The sequence below is a fragment of the Dinoponera quadriceps genome, unplaced genomic scaffold (assembly GCF_001313825.1).
Source record: "Dinoponera quadriceps isolate SergipeBrazil2010 unplaced genomic scaffold, ASM131382v1 scaffold2414, whole genome shotgun sequence".
Lineage (NCBI taxonomy): Eukaryota > Metazoa > Arthropoda > Insecta > Hymenoptera > Formicidae > Dinoponera > Dinoponera quadriceps.
This window is the reverse complement of record NW_014556444.1, coordinates 657,499-675,580: the sequence shown is the minus strand read 5'-3', so window position 1 is coordinate 675,580 and position 18,082 is coordinate 657,499. Positions and strand designations below refer to the sequence as shown.

At 39.0% G+C, this 18,082-nt stretch overlaps 4 protein-coding genes across 6 annotated transcripts; 3 read left to right on the top strand and 1 right to left on the bottom strand.

Moving 5' to 3' along the window:
• Positions 1-3,798: 3,798 nt before the first annotated feature.
• LOC106747411 (SH2B adapter protein 1) lies at positions 3,799-11,235 on the bottom strand. 2 transcript variants are annotated; one of them, XM_014624903.1, is made up of 5 exons: positions 9,952-11,235; positions 8,753-9,633; positions 8,467-8,666; positions 8,116-8,373; positions 3,799-6,175 (listed from the first exon to the last, which is right to left on the bottom strand). In XM_014624903.1, the coding sequence occupies exons 1-5, from the start codon at positions 10,314-10,316 to the stop codon at positions 6,038-6,040; spliced, it is 1,842 nt and encodes a 613-aa protein (XP_014480389.1). In that variant the 5' UTR covers positions 10,317-11,235; the 3' UTR covers positions 3,799-6,037. The 2 variants fall into 2 exon arrangements, with proteins under 2 accessions (XP_014480389.1, XP_014480390.1); XM_014624904.1 differs by having other exon boundaries at positions 6,090-6,175; positions 8,032-8,373.
• Positions 11,236-11,379: 144 nt separating this feature from the next.
• On the top strand, positions 11,380-13,247 carry LOC106747413 (protein JTB). Of its 2 annotated transcripts, none has more exons than XM_014624907.1 (3): positions 11,380-11,540; positions 12,263-12,496; positions 12,996-13,247. In XM_014624907.1, exons 1-3 carry the CDS (start codon positions 11,485-11,487, stop codon positions 13,156-13,158), a joined length of 453 nt encoding a protein of 150 aa, XP_014480393.1. In that variant the 5' UTR covers positions 11,380-11,484; the 3' UTR covers positions 13,159-13,247. The 2 variants fall into 2 exon arrangements, with proteins under 2 accessions (XP_014480393.1, XP_014480394.1); XM_014624908.1 differs by lacking the exon at positions 11,380-11,540 and adding an exon at positions 11,551-11,832.
• On the top strand, positions 13,157-15,047 carry LOC106747412 (glutathione S-transferase C-terminal domain-containing protein homolog). Its single transcript, XM_014624906.1, has one exon. It carries the CDS (start codon positions 13,246-13,248, stop codon positions 14,962-14,964), a length of 1,719 nt encoding a protein of 572 aa, XP_014480392.1. The 5' UTR covers positions 13,157-13,245; the 3' UTR covers positions 14,965-15,047.
• A 1,417-nt stretch (positions 15,048-16,464) lies between these two features.
• LOC106747409 (70 kDa peptidyl-prolyl isomerase) lies at positions 16,465-18,072 on the top strand. Its single transcript, XM_014624901.1, has 2 exons — positions 16,465-16,559; positions 16,686-18,072. The coding sequence occupies exon 2, from the start codon at positions 16,711-16,713 to the stop codon at positions 17,578-17,580; it is 870 nt and encodes a 289-aa protein (XP_014480387.1). The 5' UTR covers positions 16,465-16,559; positions 16,686-16,710; the 3' UTR covers positions 17,581-18,072.
• The last annotated feature ends 10 nt before the right edge of the window (positions 18,073-18,082 follow it).

Here is an 18,082-nt window from a genome sequence, read left to right as displayed (position 1 = left end):
CTACCTGTGATGTAAGTTCTTCTATCGTAACTTTCTGAGAATAATGCAAAGAACAATGGATCACTTTCAATAACATTGTCAATAGCTACTTTAGTCAGTTGTATCAATTCTTGATGACTAAGTTGTTTCAGACTTTGTTTCATCAGGCCACAATTCTTCTGAAGATTCCCTTATTGCATCTCATAATTGAGAGTTTTCTGCAATATCCATATTAGATCGTTTACGATGCTTATTCATTTATCTCTGTCTTCCATGTAAAATATTTTAGGTAAGTTATCAAAGTTGTTCGCTGTCACTTAAGAAGTTATCTTCCACTGAATGAAATTAATTGAATGCAACAATAATGTATTTCCATTTTGTTGTAATTTTGTAGCTCAAAATTAAATGTATCAATTATATATTAATTAAACATTAACGTTGCATTACACATTAACGTATATTACATATTAACGTTATAACCGAATTGTTGTGTGAAGTGGTGGAATTATAATCGAATAAAAATAATATTATTAAGACGATTTATTTATTTTAATGGAACAACACGTAATTGATAAATTAAGATAGGAAATAATTATTACCTCAAATATAAATTGTTTTAAACACAAGCGGACACACAATCTAAAGTTGATATTGTTATCCAATTAATACGTGAAATGTACATCCATCAAGAACACACCGTGATTCAATTCGACGTTTCTGATTGGTCATTTGCTCCTTCTAGGGATCTTTCAATTGACAAATCACATTTAACCTAATATCGTGTTTTTCACAAAAGTTTTACCTTAATCAATCACTCGGATTTAATCACATCTTATTCCCACGCAGCTTATTTGCGTTGCTTCGAAATGGCATTGTTACGGTGCAAATAACAAAAGTTGTTAAATATTAGGATAAATCTCCACAGCATTGGGTGCGGTGTAATACTATCGCGCGGTCCGCTCGAGGCATATTTCCACTGTCCTGTAAGCTTTCTGAACACTTTTACATGTACGAATACTTTTTCAATACTGATAAATCCAAATCTCGTTGACATGGACGAAATGTAATGTTACTAGTGATAATATAATTTCTCCGTTATGACTTTAATACATTTTATCAATTATTTGTAGACAGTACTTATAGAAAGCAAGCGTTGATTCTAAAATTGCATCTGAATGAATTGTTGGCGCATTGTCTGAGCCCTTGACAAGATTACATAAATTATTCATGAGAAATTCATGAATCAAGAACACACCCTGATAAAACTCGACGTTTCTGATTGGTCCTTCCTTCTTTCTAGGAATGTTTCAATCGGCAATTCCCTATTCACATTAATTTTGCGTTTTCCGCACAAGTTAGCCCTCAGTGAAGCAGATTTCACCACATTTTATTTCCGCGTAACATATCAGCACCCCTTCTAAATAGCATTGTTTCTAGTACCGAAAGTAACTAAATTCCAAAATCAATTAATGCGGCTTGGGGTATGATGGAAATGTATCGCGCGGCTAGTTCAAAGCATTCTTCCAGTATGCTCTATGTTTTCGGAACACTTTTACGTGTACGATTATTATTTCAATATTGATAAATTCTAATCTCGTTGTTAACCACGAAATATAATGATACTAGTGACAATACCATTTCTCCGTTATGACATTTATACATTATCAATTATTTGTTGACAGTACTTATATAAAGCAAGCGTGTACTCTAAAATTGCATCTGAATGAATTGTTGGCGCATTGTCTAAGCCCTTGACAAGATTTCATAAATTATTCAGAAGATATTCACGCATAAAGAACACACCCTGATAAAACTCGACGTTTCTGATTGGTCCGTAGTTCTTTCTAGGGTCTTAATCAACAATTCGCTATTCACATTAATTTGGCGTTTTCCGCACAAGTTAGCACTCATTGAAGCAGATTTCACCACATTTTATTTCCGCGAAACATATTACCATTCGCATTGCTTCGAAATAGCATTGTTTCTAGTACGGAAAGTAACTAAATTCTCGAATAATAACGTTGTTATTTACCTATTGCGATGTACCAACTTTTTTCTTCACTCGTTTATTCGAAATTCAATAAGGAATCGAAATATGTAAACATTATTGTCGTAACTGATTGAGAAGTACATGTAATTTCTAATTGTTTATAACTTTTATGAATTTGTTTAAACAAATTACATGCTACGTAGAACTATGTTTTGTTTTAACAAGATAATAAAATAATATCAAAATTTTCCCATTTTCATCAAAAAATACACGCAAATGATTTACTAACAGCGCGCCGCGTCCAGTTCGCGCAGCGTCCAGTTCGCGCCGCTGCATCGATGTAAACAAATGAACGTTGTTATTTACCTATTGCGAGTTACCAACTTCTTTTATAACTCATTTATTCGAAATTGAATAAGGAATCGAAATATGTAAACATTTTTGTCGTAACTGATTGAGAAGCACATGTAATTTCTAATTGTTTATAACTTTTATGTATTTGTTTAAACAAATTAAATGCTACGTAGAACTATGTTTTGTTTTAATAAGATAATAAAATAATATCAAAATTTTCCCATTTTCATCAAAAAATACACGCAAATGATTTACTAACAGCGCGCCGCGTCCAGTTCGCGCCGCTGTTATTACTAATATATTATAGGCCTCTTAATACCATATAACTTTCTAACTAATTAAAATATTTTCACACTTCTAAAAATAGTAGAAATATTCCAGGTAGAAAAAGTTACTGCCCCACTCTGTATATGTAGAGTTGCAAGTAATTAATTACATTTTTAATGAATTATTTTGCTTAATTTATGGCTGAATTTTCAATAAATTCAATTAATGATCGTTTAATTGATGACTGATTTCAACGAAATCAATCAAATGAAGACCATTTAATTGACGATTGGTATGAACGAGGAAAAGTTAAAGGCTCTTTTTTTCGTCAAATTTACAATTTTCTCGTTACGCTGGAATTACTTTAGAATATCTTTCGTTAACGGTAATTTTAGCAATCGATTGTAGAATTTATTCATATCAATTGTCAATCAAACGGCATTAAATTAAATATTCTACATAGTAAGCAATTTTGTTATAAATAGTTCATCAAAATTTTTGTTATTTTAACAAGGTGAATTCGTTAAAAAGTAATATGTTAACAAGGTGAATATTAATTTAACATATATTTGAGTACTTCTTAACATATTTTTTATGTTAAAATTTTGTTTGTTTACTCGAAGAAATCATGGACAACAAACTTCATTCATTACAGTCTTTCTAGCGAAAGTAGATTGTGCCGGTTTTTTCAGTCAGGCTTATAATATAGGAAAGTCTTGAAACCGGCTCCACCGGCTCCGTTATCGCTGAGTAAAAAAAGCACAAACTCACCGAAATACGAATGTGTAATGTTAGTTTCGCCTAGTAGAAACAAATGTATTCTATTTTCCACGTTCCGTTAGCATTTTCCAACTCCGTAATTTTGATAAGTATCGACTCAGTAAGCAAAATGTTAGTAGTATCCCGGCAGATTGGCAGCAGATTCGATTAAAATACTGTGGCAGATCCATAGCCATCCGTGTTCGCATTAAGCTTGTGTTTCGTCGACATTGTGTTTGATCTTTTCTGTACGGTACAATTTGATATATGGACATTGTTTGAAAAAATATGCGAAAATAATGTTCGTAACAAGATAAAATTTGCTACATGCGAAGTAAACGAACAGTTCTTTTCAGTTTAGATCAAGTTTTACCGACTGCGATTACTCAAGGTGTATATCTCCACAAATTATATTATTGTTCGAAATTATACTTAGAAAAACAACTGTGTATTACATAATCTCGTGTATATTTAAATTTTATATTCAGTTCTTTTATATACATATTTCTTATATAGGGAAGGCGTGCCTTTTATTAATGTTTACATACTGACATTCACCGAAATGATCTGACCTATTTGGATAAATTGTAATTTCGTATTTTAAATCGTAATACTTTTTCGACGCCGAAATTTCTCACACAATTTAATCTCGAAAGTTCGTTAAAATTCTCAAATTAATCTCGATAACGCAAAAATAAATGTCCACGATCCAAAGAAGTTATAATTATAGCTGGGGAGACGCTACAGTAATCTCCACGAGCAATTAACATTCTAACGACTTCTCGGCCTAACAAACGCTATACATGTGTTCTATGAACGTGCGTAAAGCACGTGCGTGTGAATAACTTAAAAGTAACGTATTACACAACTGCGAGAGTACTCTCCAGGTAATCCAGTTTTTATTCTCATCTTTGCATCTTAACATAAGGTAAAAAAGTATTACGGTTGAATGCCTATCAGTTGTCAGACTCGGTATATCCCACGGACTGTCGGCTTTAACTGCGTGAGTACAGGAAGGATAAAGCTTACATTCTACCTACAGCATGAGCGCCTTGACTAAAGAACAGATATTCGCGATATAGATTCACCGGATCGGCTACGACGTTCCTACGAATTTCTCTCCTCCTTACAACAACATATATCGCGATTGGAAATTCTATTTATACAACTGTCTGCCTGTCTATCGACGATGTAACAGCGATGATCCTCATGGACAAGAACGTTGACCGGCGTAGACGACAATGCGGGATTATATTCGATGCCTGCGCAAAATGAAAGATCTTATCACAGTAATCAGTTCGGCTCGTACTGAGAATACTTGCTCTATGCTCGTACCACCAAATATCGCGGATACTTCGTCAATCATTGCTTTCTATTGTACATGTTACCATCCATTCATACATTTATTTATTATCTGTGTAAGTTTCGCACACGCAGTCGTATTGCTCTACAGTGTTAGTGATTAGTCCTTAGTCGTTACAGCAGTTCGTTAATACGCTTCTCGACACGCTGCTTATCAAGTACGGTGCTGCTATTCTTGCGAGGATACGTGGGACGATACTTACTGTAGCTCGAAACGCTTTGTCCCTTCGATTTATGCAGACTCATCATAAAGTTACACCCTTCTCTCTCTCTTTCTCTCTCTCTTTCTCTTCAAACATTTTATTTGTCCGATAAATCGGAAATTTATACATTGACGAGCATTGGGATAATTTATGAGTATCGGCGACATGTTTTACACTTATTGATGGTTATAGGACGCTTCTATTATACTCGACGTCTTACGAAGCATCGGGACTAGCGACAATGTGGCTGAAATGCAATTTCGCGTAACAGATTGTGATGGTGACGAAGCGAGGTTCACTAGTATTAAATTTTAGCTTTGGCGTGGCGTTCGTCTTCAAGTCTTCGGGCTGATCCAAGGACACGAATCGGGAGTTGCGACACATGGCAGTTGAACAATTCGCGATTTCGGGAGGAACCACCACTTCCCGCCTACGCGTGCGTGCGTGTTCTTACGCGTGGGGTACGTTATGTAAGTACATATACCATAAAATTAGTTAAGCGAATAACCGGGCTTTTTTTATCGTTGTTAAATTTAAACCCTGTTAGATTTTAAATTAAAATACACCTCTCCGTTCTCTCGTTAAGGACAAAGGCGGAGGTCGGTTAATTTGATCTCGATAAAAGGTGACAAACCGTAGGGTACATGCGAACGTGCAAAAGAGAGCTTCGTGGGAAGTGTAACATCTTCAAGGGGGAAAGAGAGTGGAGGAGGTAATTCGAGGGGTAGTTTTATGCACAATACTGCAGAGTGAAGACTATTGCTAACTGAGATTTGTTTCGTTCGGCAGTCTATTCTCTATTCGCTTATCGTTTAATGTAAATGCAATGCAAACACGCTGCTGACGAATCATAAAGGTATATACTGTCGGATGTTCCTACGCGAGAGTCAACAGGGTTTGGAAGAGCCTTTCTCTTTTACTTTCCGGAAAAGGAAACGAAAGATACAACTTTTGTACTAAAAAAAGTGACGCGCTTGGTCGAATACATTTGCACTGCACAGAGTAACGCGCGGCTGTGAAAATAAAAATCTTTCTTTTTCGCACTTGCTGTTTGTGTTCAATCCGTCGGGCTGACCAGATTGTAGCCGGACGGTGGATTGCGAATCGGAGTGCGAATCCAATATCAGAGAAAACTGTAAGTGTTCTGAACCGCTCTGCCGGTGGACGACGCCGAGCCCTGCTGTTCCGCGATGCTATTCTGTTGTTCTAGTCGCTCCAACGATTCCACACGCGTTCTTATAGAACCACCGTACGTGCGTACCTATTTTATTAACATCTCATAAGTTGTAATGCATCCTCTGATCCGCTATTTTATCGGAAGTTTCTCTTAAAGTTTCTGGATTTTGCAGAAAATAAAGCTGCGATGCTGACTGCATGAAATGTACACACACAGCGTGTCAGAAAGATCCTTCGAGCATTTTATTAATCATAACCAGGATGTCTACTCAAACTCGGAAAAAAATTCCCTGAGAATTTCCTGATTTCCTAAGCAATTTGTTAAGAATTTCAGGTAAAATGAAAGTATTTTTAAATGTATCTTGCAAATGAATATATATTTATCGTATGAAATCTTTGATATTTTTCATTCAAAAAAGGTTATTAATATTTATTATCATTAAATTAAAATAAAATTGTTCTCAACAAGAATTGAATACTTTCTGTTATTTCACATTGTTTTCTCAATGTAACGATTTTACTCATAAAGAGATGAGCTTTAATTACACGTAATAAAAATTACATTTTGTCAGTTAAACAAATCAAAGTATCCTTGAAATAACCTAAACGACTTCGCTTAGAAGAAAAATTAACTTCATCACGCAATGTCCGTTTCGATGCCAAATAGTCGCTGGAAAATAATAATTTCATATCTCGTTCAATTTCAGAAATATTAACCTATGACACTTTTAGTGATTCACTTAGTATACACAGTATACACAGGATGTTAACACAAGTTCGCGCCTATGATTTATATAACGTTTCTTCATTCTTCATTAATTGAAATTAATTAAAAATCCAATTGAAAATTCTGAACCGGTTTTTTTGTTTCTTAATGTAGAAAATATTATTAAATAAAATTCAATGAATCACACAATATTTGTCTACGAACAACACGATAATGCGGCTTGCAGACAAATATTTATTTTAAATTCCCTGATCTCTAATAAAGTTTCCTGAGAATTCCCTGATTTTTCCAGGCATAAACAGATTTTCTGAGAATTTCAGGTTTTCCAGGATAATAAACACCCTGATTATAACATGAAGATTGTAATTTATATCGATAGTCCGTATGATCAAAGTTTGTCATAGATCCGTCGCAAATAATGCAGATGTGGATTTTTCTAACACTCTGTGTAGAAGAATTAAAGCAAATGGGACTGTCTTGATTGTTAATATTACTAATACTATTAATTTTTGGCAAATTTCATGGGGCTTCAACATAGTAATTACAAGTTAATTTTTGAGCCAGTCAACAAGATAATCCTGGACGTTCCCAGATTGCTTGAGACAACATTGGAATATACAAGTCTCTTAAGTATGATACCCAGCAAACCAGAAATTTCAAGAAAAAGCTTTTACACGTAAAAGCGAGCTCCTTGTCCCACGGTCATGTTTTTCTAAACTATGCTTTAACCACGATATTCGCGATATCTGAAATTTCACAAGAATTTCAACAAATTTCGCGTGTCTAAGGGGGAATGATATACAAATTTAATCAAATCATTATTACACCAAACGAATAAATAAAAGATAAGCCTCGAAACACAATGAATCTCGGATATAAGAGAAAAAAGGAAATCAAAGGAAACGTAAGTGTATAGAGAATTTTAATAATTTCAACAATATCAGTGCAGCTCTCTTCTCCTTTTTCGTCCGTACTTTTTCTTTGAACACATTATATTAATTAAATAAATTATAACAAACACATGGTGGTTCTCGTTGTGAGAAGAATACATAAATAAGTCACATTCCATAATTTAACTTTGTATATCAATCTAGATATAGATTACTTATCGCGTCTAATTAATACGTTTGCAGAAATTGCGGATACCGACCGAAATCGTCATGTATCACCGACCATACGATAAATGGGCGCTTTTTAGCTGGTTATCTACTCACTGTCTGTAGATTAGACTTCAGACTGTGGGTGTTGGCCACTCGCGCTCACACAAGAGGAGTTAGACTTCCACTGCAGACTCTTACTTCTCTGGGCTCCGGGAGCGCCGCCGGTCTCCTTTCTTGCGGCTGATGCACGCTCGCGCTCGCCACGTTGTGGTGCACCGGTACCGGTCGCGGCGCATGGTTCGCCACCACGTACTCCGTTAAAGTGACATCCGCCGTGCCGCCGGACTCGAGAGGTATCGCATTCTGCCGAAAGTGCTCGAGCATGTCATATATCGCGGGAAAGCACAAGTGCTGGACTCGACAATGGCCTTGATCGTTCAGCGTCATCCGTAAGTGCTGCAAATGAAAGTGATACGCGGACGTGACGATGAGAAGCGCCGAGTTCGAGTATTACTAAAAAGCGCGTCTGAGATAACATCTGCAATTTACTTTAGCTCTCCCTTGGAAATTGAAAGTCAACACGAATTCGCCTTTCCTCGTTTCGCTTTGCCGCACGAGAAAGACCCCGTGACCGTTAGCTGCACTGTGTAACACAAGTTGCGCGGCGTCTGAGCGCGGAAGGGTGCCGTGGAACCACGGGTATTCCCGTAAGCTGCTCGATAAGTCCAGCTCGCCTTCATTGGCAGGCACTGCAAACGAACGATTTGAATGATTACAGGTTTACCAGTCTCGACCGACGGTATTATTCTCAGGCGGTACGAACTTGTTCCCTTACTTTGCTCGATTTCTTGCTGGGAGGAACATAATTCTAGATTACTGCTGCTGCGCATCCGAAGTCTCGGAGGTAACTCCGGCGGATTACCCTGCTGGTCGTCGCCGTGCTCATGACTAGCTGACCGGAAGGTCTTGCTCGCCGAATTGGCTCGTAATCGATCGCTGTCGGGGCCGATGTTCAAGGAACCGTGGCCCAGGGAGTCCCCGATAGTCTCCCCCGGCCCGGAACCGGGAGCGCTCGAGCTCTGCTGCACCGTTCGTATGCAGTACTTGATCGTGGCCAGCCACGACCTCATGTCGTTCGAGTCGTGCGCTTCTATGACGAATTCCATGTTCTGAGTTTTCAGGACGAACGTGTTCTCGTGATCCGGCATCTCGAGCGCCGTGGTCTCCCTCGCTTCCGTTATCGCCGAGCAAAACACGCCGCTTCGTGGCTTCACCGCTTTCGGCGGCGAGTAAAATTCCAGCATATATCCGCCGATGGCCTTTATCAGAGCCAGTCGCGATTTCTCCCATTTCTGAGTGCCGTCTATGTTCTCGCCCATCAAGGAATTGACGATGCCTTCTTTCCTGCACTCCACCACGATCTTCGACAACTTGGCTTTCGAGTGCTTGTCCTTGCGGTGCTCGCTGTGCGACAGCTCGACCTCGTCGCTCTGCTGCTTGTGGAAGAAACCTTTGCCCTTCTTGAGTCCCTTGAAGGACAATCTGCGGAAGAAAGGTTTGTGAACAGGCTTCGGCGACACCGCCTCCCCCTCGTGTTCGGAGTAATCGCTGAATTCCTCGTGCGACGAAGCACGGACCGGCGTGTTGCTGGCATTTTGATTCGCGGGATTTACATCATTGGCCGCTGCACTTTTGCCGTCATGCGACGGTGGTGACCTAGAAACACGAGAATACTTGTCATGCCTTCAATTTATCCGTTTTCAAGCTCTACATCTAACGGAAATTCGTAACAGTAGGTAAGCGTGTCGTTGCGCCTTTGAAAAGTCTCATTTTCATCACTAATCTTACTTCTCATAGGTTATATTATCATCCCAACGACAACACCGTGCGCGTGGCAAATCGAAGAGACCGCGGGGCACTATTAAACGAAAGGTTAACGATTTCCGCTACGATTCTACGTCACTACGAACGATCCTATAATATAGCGCATAATAAATCAAAGCGCACAGAAGCGACGGCGGTCGCGACACCGACCTCACGCTATGACGCAGGTACTCGCTCTCGAAGTGTTCGCAGAAACTCTCGACGAACTTCCTGAGGAAGTCGCGGTGCGAGAGATTGGTGCGGGCGCTCTCGGGCAGGTTCAGGCTCACGTAAGCGCAGAACGCCTTGGCGAAGTCGGAGGCCGAGGCGCGGGCGTGTCTCTCGCAGAACTCGATCCAGCCGGTCGCTGATTCGGGTGGCGACGCGGCGGTCGTCCCCGCCGACGTGGTCGCCGTAGCTGTCGTCGTCGCTGCTGCCGCCGCCGCTGTTGTTGACGACGCCGTCGTCGTCGTCGCACTTATCGCCGGCGATATCGCGCTGCTCGCTGTCGGCGTGCTCGCGGTGTAAACACTCATTACCGGCGTCTGGCTCGCGAAGGGGGCGAAAGGCCTCCTCCCCCCCTTGTGTCGCCACCGCCACCACCGCCGCCGCCACCCGTCGCCCTCCACACTCTCCTCACTCACCGTCGCGCCGAGGCACCGCGGACCGTGTCTGCCCTTTCACGACCGCGACGCGGCCAGTCGTGCCTCCAGCATGCCAGCCCGGACGCGTTAACTGCACGTCAATTGCACGGCGGCTGAATGGCCACCACCGCGTAGCGCTCGAGCAACTGCGGTTGCACAGGGGGGTTGGGGGAAGAGAGAGAATGAGAAGGAGAATCAGCGGGAGAGGCGAGAGAAGTCCGACGGTTTCGGCAGGCGAAGAGAAACGTTCGAATCACACGTTTAGCACGAACTCGACGAGTTCTCTTTCTCTCTTTCAGTCTCTACTTTGTCACATCAGCCTGTCTGTAATGTAGGGGAAAAAAGAGAGTCGATTCAACTCGGAATGACGCGGGTGTGCACGGGGTGACAAGGCATACGAGGATTATTCATTGCGTCGTCAACTTCATCAGATTTTACCGATCACTCGAGCGCGCGCTCGCGTCGTCTACCTGCGTTCGACGATTTTCCCTCTCTGTACCTCCTTCTCGGTCGTATCTCTTCTCGTTGGCTCCTCTCTCTTTTCCTCACACTTGCTCCCACAGCCGGGTGGACGATCGGACGCAACTTAATCGGATTCTCGGGGACATCCCCCGGTGCCAGCGGTGCTTATCGCGTGCGTGCTAAAGTCAAGGCCTCGCTCGCGTAGGACTCGCGCGATCGAACCGTCCCACGGAAATATTTACGGGCATTATGAAATACGAAACCCCCGCAACTCGCCGATACTACTGGCGCACTCTGCTATCGCGCGTTTAAGGTTAGGCGGTCGCGTGGCCCGCTCTCGCTCGATGCCTCCTCGCACATGGAAATTCGCGTTTAGGTACGTGAGCCAACGACACGTACGGAGCGCGCGCCAATAATGCCTTCGATTGGGAGCAAGGATCATAGAATTTGTCATTCTTATGAGGACAAACTTCATTCCCCGGCAACCACCAGCGCTCCACGCAAGAGCGGAGAAGCGTGATCTAAAATCTCTCGCGGAGCTAGGCGAGTTTCTCGCCCTTGATTTCGGCTAATAACAAGAGGAGCCCGGAAGTTCGAAATGATTGAATCTTGCACGAAGAAACGCATGTTGTTAGGTATCACATTTCTAGGAGGGTTAGTTATATTTGTGACTTATCACTTCGCACTGATACTGATATTGCAGATCATCGATAATGATCATTCGATAGTGAAAAACGTCTGTGCTAATCTGACCCAGCTTAACCTAATTTCTTTCTCATGAATTGCGTACTTAATTGATAATGTGATGCAATAATCAATGTTATCGGGTTCGAAAATGCTGAACTTAATTTTATAGATGGTTAAGCGATGCGAACTAGCGAATCACTTTGCGTTTAGATGCTCTAGAGATGTACAGTTTACCGACCCAATATTATCTAGCATTTGAGTTTGTGTTATTTTGCAGCTTTATAAATCTTAGACCTTTATATCTTTATTTAACCAGTTAACTGTGGCGATCTCTTTGCAAAGCGCCCACCAGTGTGTGTTGCTGCACTGCTTACGAGTTAGCTCTCAGGAAGTTATAAATCCAACTCAAATTATTTATAATTTTCATTTGTTTCATTTCGTCTTGACCTCTAAACGTTTTACCCATATTAAAATTTACGAATATAATTTAGTTTTCTCCAGAATTACAATTAAATATCAAATTGTAACAAAATTTTACGCATGACGGATATAGTCGTCATGACACAAGATTCTGCCACATCTCCATGACGGATATAGTCATCAAACACACTTAACTGGTTAAGTAATCTATTCAAGTAAATCTTAGACCTTTATATCTTTATTTAAGTAATTTTATTTTTCCCTTACAGATTAACTATTTTAGCATTAATTATCGAGAGCCATTGGACAGATAGTTCGAGTAAACTCTATCTTGATAATTTTGAGAACAATTCCATCTGTATCTCAGGTGAAGAATATGAAATATTATCTGAGTGTCATCCATGTACAGCTTTCGAGATTGCAAGTGAAAGCATCGGCATTTGTGTTCATGCTAGATACAAAGAAGTGCTCAAGTGTAAAAGTGGAGAAACAATAACAAGAAGGTAAATGAGAATACATATAACAGGGTGTCTACTACTTGGAAAGCATGGAATTATGCATGTTATTATTATATAATTTTATATAATTTTTATATAATTTATTATTATATAATTTTATTATTAGTAACTTTTGAAAATAAAATTCTAAATCTATGCAATAAAAAATATTTATTTTTTAAAGTTGTTTCAAAAATTTCTTTCTTAGTTTTCCATATTTGATCATTGAAATTTGAGTGATTCTTAATTTAATTGCTTATTTATAAACTTTATTGCTTATTTATCAACTTTTATGAATGGAAAATATTAAGAACTACAATAAATATATATTCATTTGCAAAGTATATTTAAAAATATTTTCATTTTACCTAGAATTTTTAACAGATTGCTTGCAAAATCAGGGAATTTTTTTCGAGAATTTGTGTAGACACCCTACGTAAGTAAAATTAAATCTGATAATGTATATAAGATCTCTGTTATTTCATTTAACATACTTGTATTACAGTTGCGATAAAGTAGCCTGGTTAGAAGAAAGAACATTTTGGAAGTTTGAGGGTTTCATGTTTGCCTTGGCAGTTACTTCTTGCCTCAGCATATATTGGAGAGAGAATGTATTGAGACAGAGAATAATCAAAAAAGTAGCTAGACAACTGCGGGTCAGTGTGTGAGTGCTGTGCGTTTGGGACTGCGTTAGCAGAGGTGTCTTTGTATGTTTTATATTTTTATATCTTTCGTTGTTTTTGTTTGAGGAAGAAATGCACAAGGACGAAATGTACGAGGTGTATTTGTCAATATATTCCGCGGTAGACTTGTGTCTTGCTCCCATCGAAACACTAGTGACTCTATTCACTATGAAGTATTGCGAATCATTGATTGATATTAAGCTAATACCAAGCAAGCAAGATCCGACCGAACGAGCGTATAAGATAGACCTTTCGGGTTTTGTTTACGAAATTGTAAGCGAGGTACCTCATTATGCGAGTTCGTGTGAGCTACCGTGTTTAACTATAAATAAGTTCAGCTGCGTGTCCAGTTTGTGTATCGTCTTGCGTCAGATTATACAGGAAGTGGTGTCGTCATCTTCGATGTACCAATATTTACAATTATTAGGCTTCAGATTTGGCAGTTTGAAAGTTTCCTCCGAGACGTGTGCATGGACTAAATTCTGCGAGGTCGATCTTATTTCAACTTTGAAGCACTTAGATACAAACAGTCTCACATTGCCCACCAGCTTAGCCAGATTCGAATGCCACATGTCTAAGCCGATCAGACTGCACAATAAACATAGCTATCCATTGTGCAAGGAACTCGCTGCGCTCGATATAGCTAAGCAGGGTGGAACAGATTCGTGGGAACACGAATACGTCGAGGCTGTGCACATCACTTTGCCTGATATAATTATATTCGTGTGCATGCACATGTTGCTGAGCACGTATTCGAGCCAAACGATACCGAAATTGGTGCCGCTGACAGTTAAGTGGTACGACAGGATGTTGGCGGATCAACGTACGAAGAAATGCATCAGCTGCCTGCCTTTACAGGAGAGCCATAATTTAAGCGAACTCCAGTACACGCTTCCAGCTGTGGTCAGCGAGCCTTTGTACAACAGCTCTCCTAAACGGTATAAACGGGGAAAGCGCATTTACACGAAGCAGGAAGACATCGAACATGCGTTGCAGTTAGTCGAAGGTATGAGAGTATCGATAGGACTCAATGTCGAGCCGTTCGGCGCAGAAGTGAATGCGCTCAACTGGACCGACGTGCCTTACGAAGCCAGGCCGGAAAGTGGGCATGTGCCAGTTGCACGATGCGAACGAAAACGAGAGCAACTGCAAAACCTGTGCAAGGCAGTGCTGAAATTGGCCAAGGACGGTGACACCATCGTAGACTTCTGCTCGGGCTCCGGCCACTTGGGAATATTGGTGGCGTACTTGCTGCCCCGCTGCAAAGTCATCCTGATGGAGAACAAGGATAAGCCCGTGATCATCGCTAGGCGAAGGGTGGAGAAGCTGAAGTTGACGAACGTACGGTTATGCCACGGTAACTTCAATCGTTTTAAGTTAAATTTCGACCTCGGCATGTCGTTGCACGCGTGCGGCGTGGCGACGGATTTGGTCATTCAATCTTGCATAGAGAAGAACGCGATCTTCGTGTGTTGCCCGTGCTGCTATGGCTCGGTCCAGGATTGCCATCGGTTGACGTATCCGCGTAGTGACGTTTTCAAGGAACATGTCGGAAATCGTGAGTACTCGTACTTGAGTCACGCTGCGGATCAGACACATCATCAGTGTTCACACCACGAAGAGAATGTCAAGACTGCGCAAGGTTACCGGTGCATGACAATCGTAGATACGGATAGAAAGCTGTACGCCGAACAATTCGGGTACGAAGTTCATCTGGGAAAACTGATCCCGCCAACGTGTACACCTAAGAACAATTTGTTAGTTGGTATACCAAAAGGTAAAGCGACGTGATAATTGTGAAAGTTGATTATATTTTTACCAAGAGAATTGCCAATGAAGGAAATTAAACACGATGCCGAAACTGTGAAATGTTACTTAAATTGTCTTGAAATACTCCTTTAATGTTTTTTTTTTTTTTTAGTTATTCAGTAATATAATACAACACAAAGTCGCAATGGATTTATTTGTTAAAAGGAAATGGAGATATCTGATAAAATAAGAGATTATTCCTGTTGTATGGAATAAATGATAAATTCAACACAATGTAAATTTGGCTAAAATAATGATTAGGACCGTTCAAAGAGTATATTAGAAATGATGAAGTCTCTAACTACTAGAGTTTTCAGATATATTATCATAAATGTTTACTTATTTGTTACAGTGCTATATAAAGAAGTATAAAGATTCATCACTTGGCAAAATCTGTCAGGAAATTTGAATTTCCTCCACGTAAACAAAAAATGACAGAGAAATAGAATTTAAAACTGTTGAAAGCGTAAACCTTTAACTTTTGTGTATTATATGGATTATGATGCAATTTTTTTCGGCGAGTTATTCAATATTAACACGTTAACTGCCACGCGCATTTCGGAGGAAATCTCCGTCAGGCCAAATCCATTAAAATTTTTTGATAAGAAATATTTAAGTATATTAATTATACGATTCTAAATTACTTATTAAACTATGTATTTTTTTAATTTTATATCGTACTTTATACTGTCAGTCACCGGTGACTGACGTGGCAACGTGTTAAAGCAAAAATGATATTCTGATTTTCATCGCTCATACAGTAAGCAAACGAATTGATGTACGACAATAATGTACGAAAATAAAGTTCATTAAACAATATTTGAATAGTTAAAAGTTCCTTTTTCAAACAGTAATTATGACATTTTTTAAAATAAATTTTTAATGTAAAAATTAAAGAATGAGGTTGAAAATTGAATAGTCGCCTTTCTTATTTAATTAGATATATCTTTGCCATAAACGAAAAAAAGTGTAATAAATTTAATATTCTTGAAAAGTATAGACTTCAAGCTTTAAAATATTTTCCGAACCTTTTCGCTATCATTATTCTTGCTGAAGTTACATGGTGTTTTCGATTTGCTGACTCGACCCGACTCTGCCAGTATTCTGCTAATCGCTATAATATTGCAAACTAGTATAAGTTACTTAAACTATAAGTTGCAATATTGCAAAGATTATTGGAACGCTGCGGACCCGTCTCGGGTCGAGTCAGCAAATCGAAAACGTCAACAATCTGTTGAATTTCGCCCGTTTTGTTATATGTTAAAGTATGATTGATTATTCGTTGATTCATACTACTTGAGAAATATTCCTCTTCAAACGGCTGATCCATATATATGAATCCAGCGGCACACGATGCTTATTTCGTGCAGGATTATTTGCTGGATGGAAATACTGCATTTTGATTGGTGTATTGTCATCCATTTTTGGAAATCCACCAATCAGAACGCAGTATTTCTATCCAACAAGTACTCCAGCACGAAAACAAGCATCGTGTGCCGCTGGCTTTAAATGTCATATGCTGGTTGCGAGCAGCTTTTAGCTTAGGTTAGGTTTTAGTGTTATTGTTTACTTTTACGGTAAGTATCATTTAAGGAATATATGTTGAAATAATGAAGTTCGACGTGTCATACTTGCGTCGTTTTGATATAACATTAATATTTTTAATTGCTAATTGTAATTGATTAGGGAATATGTTTCTATAGAGTTGATCGTCAACAAATTACCACAATGTTACGACAATGGGAATCGGCAGACAAGAGCATCAGCAAGAACGTGCTAAAGCCAGGCATATTTACCAAGAAGCCAACCGAGTGTTCCACGTGCAACGTTTTTGTGGAAAACATAAGTGTCTCGGGATCGTCGGGACATGCACTGAAAGAGAAATATTATACAAACATCCTTGACGGTGAGCGTGAGAAAATGCTAGTGATAGGCGAAGCGAGCGCAGAAATTGACAGAAAAGTCGAAAGAGCGATTCAGGTGATGAATACTTTGGAGAAAAGTCTTGTTACCATTACTATGCCATCACAGTCAGAAGTTAAAAGTGAAACTATATCAGTCATGTTTGAGATAACATTGATGAAATGTGAGCGGCATAAACCAATATGGAAATGGAGTCCAGAAGAAAAGTATCAGGTAGCTTTGAAATATAAAGAAATAGGCATCGAGCTGTTCAAGAGTTCTAGATGTGTCGATGCATTTTACAAATTCAGTAAAGCCTGTAAAATCCTGATAACATTGGAACCAATGTCAGAATTAGAGGACAAGCTGTTGCAGTCCAATATTGAAAATCTGAGACTCACATTATACAACAACATGGCCAGTTGTCAGCTAAATCAAAAGAACTTTGAGCATACAGTTGCTTTGTGTACTAAAATATTGAATGTGGATAAGGAGAACATTAAAGCTTTTTATAGAAGAGGAATAGCATATGGAAGCATGAAAGACAATGAAAAAGCTGTGGCAGATTTGAAGGTGGCGCTTACCTTAGAGCCTAATAATCACACAGTGAAGGAACAGTTTCATATTTATAACACTAGATTACAGGAAGCAAGTCAGAAATGCAACGATATGGTGAGAAAAATGTTTCAACTCTGACCAGTAAACTTCTTACTGTTACATTCTAAGTTTGAATTCTGTAAATTTAAATACATTCACTAATTTAAAACAAAGAAATAAAGTACATTTATTTTATAAATAGAAAAATATGTATTTATTTTTACCCACGATAATTTACACTATAATAATCCTAATGTTACCAGAAAGTACACAATGTTGTGTTTGCACTTAAAAATTAGCAACATTGAAAGTTGTTACAATGTTTAACTATTGTAGAGAAAATTACAGATGCGGATACATATTTTTATTCCATGTATTGTTTTTATTACAATATTAGTATAAAATGGATGGCTGAAGAATAACTACATGTTGAAGTACACAATGCATCCCAAACAAGCTCCTTTTTATAATACAAAACTTTCAATCAAGGGTAACTTTGTCAATATGTGTGTGTATGTATGTATATATAATCTAATAATGTCACTTGTTCGATACTTCTAATTATACATATAACTATGTAAAATATTTAAGATATTACAAC

What these genes read in the sequence shown, in the direction of transcription:
- LOC106747411 (XM_014624903.1), bottom strand. Translation starts at nt 10,316, where the DNA reads ATGAGTGTTTACACCGCGAGCACGCCGACAGCGAGCAGCGCGATATCG. An exon ending in ATTTCCAAGGGAGAGCTAAA is followed by an intron (nt 8,374 to 8,466) that starts GTAAATTGCAGA and finishes TTTCATTTGCAG; the next exon opens with CACTTACGGATGACGCTGAA. An exon ending in CGCTCCCGGAGCCCAGAGAA is followed by an intron (nt 6,176 to 8,115) that starts GTAAGAGTCTGC and finishes TTAATAAAATAG; the next exon opens with GTACGCACGTACGGTGGTTC.
- LOC106747413 (XM_014624907.1), top strand. Translation starts at nt 11,485, where the DNA reads ATGATTGAATCTTGCACGAAGAAACGCATGTTGTTAGGTATCACATTT. An exon ending in GGTATCACATTTCTAGGAGG is followed by an intron (nt 11,541 to 12,262) that starts GTTAGTTATATT and finishes TTTCCCTTACAG; the next exon opens with ATTAACTATTTTAGCATTAA. An exon ending in GGAGAAACAATAACAAGAAG is followed by an intron (nt 12,497 to 12,995) that starts GTAAATGAGAAT and finishes CTTGTATTACAG; the next exon opens with TTGCGATAAAGTAGCCTGGT.
- LOC106747412 (XM_014624906.1), top strand. Translation starts at nt 13,246, where the DNA reads ATGCACAAGGACGAAATGTACGAGGTGTATTTGTCAATATATTCCGCG.
- LOC106747409 (XM_014624901.1), top strand. Translation starts at nt 16,711, where the DNA reads ATGTTACGACAATGGGAATCGGCAGACAAGAGCATCAGCAAGAACGTG.